Source organism: Saccoglossus kowalevskii, chromosome 18 (genome assembly GCF_978046115.1).
Source record: "Saccoglossus kowalevskii chromosome 18, keSacKowa6.1, whole genome shotgun sequence".
Classification (NCBI taxonomy): Eukaryota; Metazoa; Hemichordata; class Enteropneusta; family Harrimaniidae; genus Saccoglossus; species Saccoglossus kowalevskii.
Genome location: NC_140658.1, coordinates 5,559,112 through 5,563,663, shown reverse-complemented (window position 1 = coordinate 5,563,663; position 4,552 = coordinate 5,559,112). Strand labels below are relative to the sequence as shown.

The 4,552-nt window shown below is 36.4% G+C and overlaps 1 protein-coding gene across 1 annotated transcript; it reads right to left on the bottom strand.

The window, feature by feature from the left end:
* Positions 1-238: 238 nt before the first annotated feature.
* On the bottom strand, positions 239-2,913 carry LOC100375847 (peroxidasin homolog). The gene is made up of 4 exons (XM_085493304.1): positions 2,694-2,913; positions 958-2,563; positions 624-826; positions 239-486 (listed from the first exon to the last, which is right to left on the bottom strand). Exons 1-4 carry the CDS (start codon positions 2,911-2,913, stop codon positions 239-241), a joined length of 2,277 nt encoding a protein of 758 aa, XP_085349430.1.
* Between the last annotated feature and the right edge of the window lie 1,639 nt (positions 2,914-4,552).

Below are 4,552 nucleotides of genomic sequence, written 5' to 3'. Positions count from 1 at the left end.
AAAACATTAGACTTGAAAGTAAAATATTTATGAACCAATACTATATGCTTATATTTGTTATATATTTTCCTTTTCTATACAGTATATTTGTTTATTTTAAGAAATGCTACATTTAATAATACACAAAAAGGAAATACAACATGCAACATGCAAATTCAAACTAAGATGTCACGTACTGACATAATATATTTAAGTAGTGTACCCATGCTTGCTTCCCTCCACTGTTTTAACACTATTTTCATTCATGCTCTACAACAACAGAAAAACTGCAGGTTGCATAGTATCCTGAAATACCAGTGGCTGTGCATGTAACTGTTGTCACTCCATATGGGAAACGCGACCCGCTGTTGGGTGAGCAGATCATCCGCGGGTATGCACTTGAATCATCAACAACAACATCCGGCCATGATACTCTGGTAAGACGATACTTAGCTTCAACGGTGATATCATCAGGACATTGGATAGATAATGGGGTGTTATCTGAAGCTGAAAAAAAAGTATAAATATTGAATGACGTCATATTACGTAAAATAGCATAGTGGTATCGTTTCTATGATGTGATTCTTTGCAACTAAACTATGTAGCTTGTCACTGAAAAGCACGTTTACACCAATTTTTCATACCTTGTTGATGGGTCCATGCTGATAGATCGATACCCTCAATGTCATTACACGTAACCAATCCACCACTAACATCTGGGATTAAAAAGACGTCACGCTGAACTTGATCTATATCTGTATTATCACATATTATGCGGGCAAGTGAAGCTTTCTTTATCTCAGCTAGTTGTGCCTGTGAGAAGTATCCAGGTTTCTCATACCAAAACCTGTAACATATTTAAATAATCTCTACAATATGATATTATGATACTTGATTAAATTTTGAAAATGCGTTTGTTGTAAACAGAGTAAGACAAAAATTACGATTGCATTATAAAGTATAAAAGTGATACTCTACCTATCACCATTTCTTGTGTTCTTGAATTGCCTAGACAGTATACAGTTAAAGGTGGGACCCACCACACTACCTTCTATGGGATCTTCTGCCAAACCACCAATATACAGATCAATATTATCTACATGACCATACAGGGTTTGGAGTTTACCACGCACATTATTACTTGATATTAGGTTCTTCAAGTGTTTAAATTCAGTGATTCTATGTCGACCTTCATTGCACAATTCAACCCATTCAGTATAACCAGGTAAGGCATGGTCACGACCTCTTTGAATATTAAGGGACATTAAATCCAATGCAATTGTGTTGGAAAGCTCAAATAAGTGTTCAGTCATCTCTTCTGTAATCATCTCACCAGGATTGAGATCCTTAGCAGCTGTGGCAAAAAATCCTCTGATAACGGGGTCTATACCACCTTGTTCAACGATTCTCCAAGGTTGAAAAAAGATTTGATGAAGTCGAAGATGACCATCTACGATTTCCGTGAAATTTGCATCGAGTCTGGTAAGAATTGGTTTTACTGTTGCATGACCAAATCTAAATGCAGCAGTGGAAAATACATTAGCAATAGCGGCATTAGTGTCTGGGTCATAGCCGTTGTACACACTCATGGATTCCATACCAACGTCACCGATAATCTTTGGTAAATAGTGATCATATGTAATATGCTGTAATGAAGCACCAACGATTTTACGTGCTTCCTGATATAGTTGTTCATCGTCACAGTGTGGATTGATCTGTGATAAGATATTACTAATGCGATTGTGTTCACGCAGAAAGAGGGTGTGCATAGAAGTGAGACCAGTCAGTTCATTGGCTCGCACATCACCAGCGAGAAAACATGGCACCTCATTCATGCTATCTTCACTCAGACATGCCATTGGAGAATTAGGGTCAAAAGGCAGCAGTGGTCGTCCAGTTGCTGCCTCATTATCTCCAACTCTCAGGCCCCCTTTACCATCAAAAGCTCTCAAATTGTCAGCCTTGTCCTGTTCGCTTCCATAAACTTGTGATGCATCAATATAGGATGTGATTGCGTTTGTCTGTTCTCTTGGATGTTCAAGACTTCCTGTACCGCACACTGCACTGGATCGAATAAACTCAGTACATGTTTCATCATGAATGCGTGGATCATCATCAGGGACAGGAATAGGGAAACACGGTGGATCGTTGGCACATATGTCGCTACATGGAGTACCGTCTCTAAATGTAACAGAACTTGGACTCTGTGGTGTCAGATCCAGGTCATGATCTAGAAATTGTCCATACAGTGTGACCAAGTCAGTTAACTTAGGATCGTCAGTAATAGTGTTAGTTGAACCAATTTTGTTTGAGACATCTCGCGGACTCGGTTTAGGAAACCCATTGTACAGCCTACCAATATTCCATCCAACTGGCTCATTCAAATCATTTTCATAAATCGGATCCAGCATACGAGCAAATGCTGTTAAGGCGGCACCCTGTGTTGAATTTTCAAAATTATTACAGGTGCCATCGGCGGTACGGTATTTGGAATGAAAACACATGTCCTCGCATGTTATTGGAGGCTGCTCACATCCTGACAGACTTAACACAGCTTCAACTACTTCTGCAGTCATATCAGGAGCTGAAAATCAATTTGCCAATATTCTTCAAAAAACAATATATGTGTTACAATTGGTATGATGTTATGTTTAGTTCATGAATACGATGTGTAATTGCTTTTGTATTGAAAAATGTATTTAAATTTTGTTCACCCAGTTCATGGTCTTTCATAATCTCGACTGTCGTTTCAAAGACCTCCTCATGTCTGGAAACATCTACTATAGATTGTGATGGAAATCTGAATAATCTCAATAACTGTGCCGGATTTTGGGGGTTTCGGTTCTGTTGAATAGCTTGAACAGTTTCAGAAATAGCTCGATCAACATCATTGGCAGCTTCATGGTAGGATGACTGTAGAACAGGGTTGTCCATGATGTCTCCAAAAACTGCAGCTGAAAATTAAATGTTTCGATATTATTGATCTGTGGAAAATTGTTATATGTATTGTCTCGTTGTTAATGTATAATATGTTTTAATTTTGGTCATGTAATATGTATTTCCTGAAATTTAATGACCTAGTAATATGTCATCAATATAAATACTTTCCTTATTTATTTTACCAGAATGATGATAATCAATTCATGACAGTTTGTCTCTGATCGTATCACGAAAATTAAAAAACTTACAATTAAAACAGCAATGTACCATTTTGGTGAGTTCAAATAATAAATTGTCATTGTAGGTTAAGTTAGCCTAAAACAAATTTGAAATTCTCATGTTCTGTTCTAATATAAAACACAGACAAGTACATTTTTAATTACTATTCAGTGACCCGTCAGCTAAAACATTTACCTGCAACTTGAAAATATGTTCGCTAGTTGAAAAATAGGGCGCATGTTACTTAAGGCAGTGCCCCGTCCTAGCACTAAACTACATCAAATTGCACAATACATACGTTAAATCTAAAACGGTCGCAATCACAATCTTTACTTGTGTTTTGAAAAGCTATCTGACCACTGAGAAAATCAAACTAGTTGCACAATAAACAATAGGTGTTAATGATCTGTGCGTTTTTAAAGTCGCAGTCTCGAATCGTATCCCTCTTCCGGAAAAATTAATCCATGCAATCCCAGAACAGTAATGTTGCGTTGTCGAACTGAATGTACTACTATTGTGTTTAAGGTATAAATGCAGGCTCATGCGCAATAACTCCGTTTGTGTTTTCTGGTTGGTCGGAGATATTGAAATATAAATGTTTACACTATTTCGAAGACTTCTGATGACGAACAAAAAGACGTCTAGTCTTATTTTTAAAGCTTTCTATTTTCGGACAATGACATCTGAAGTGTGAAATACTGACCAGGATTGAATGTACGACAAACATTCTGCTTGACAACTTTATAACATCAAAACAAAACACGCCTTTATACACCTGGACGTCGATTTGTTAATAAACAATTGACGAACATAGTGTGAAAGTTTCAGATGAAATAAACAACAATTGTTCAAGCGATTTAGATTTGAACGTCCCGAGCAAACTGAAAAACCCAAGTGGAAATAATGGCACAACCATTCATTCTGAAGAAATATTACTCTACATAATTAAAATTGCTGTTAAAGATTCCATCATCATTTTTATTTTACTATGTTTCCTTTTATTTTTTATGTACAGTACAACCTTATAAATCTTGCTAAGCGTTCGAAAGAGATAATGTTTATGCATATTTACTACTTTACTACATATTTAGCCGTGTAAGAAAAATCATAAAATTCATTGCCCACGAGCCTGTCTCTACATATACGTTTTATTTGACTGAATTAGTTCGCATTGTTTTCTCCACCCGGGTTATTACCAGCTGCGTTTGTGTAGTGGTTCATATATCTGACCACCTGTTTCTGTATTTTCCAGAATGTACTGTGTGCTACAGCCATCTACAAAATGCATTTTTATAAATTTCCATGGTTTTCATAATGCCTATGCTTTCGTTCATCTTCTGTGTTATTATATATTTAGCATCATATTTTAATGTTAATATCAATGTAAAAGAAACTACAGTGTAAGTGTGTAAAA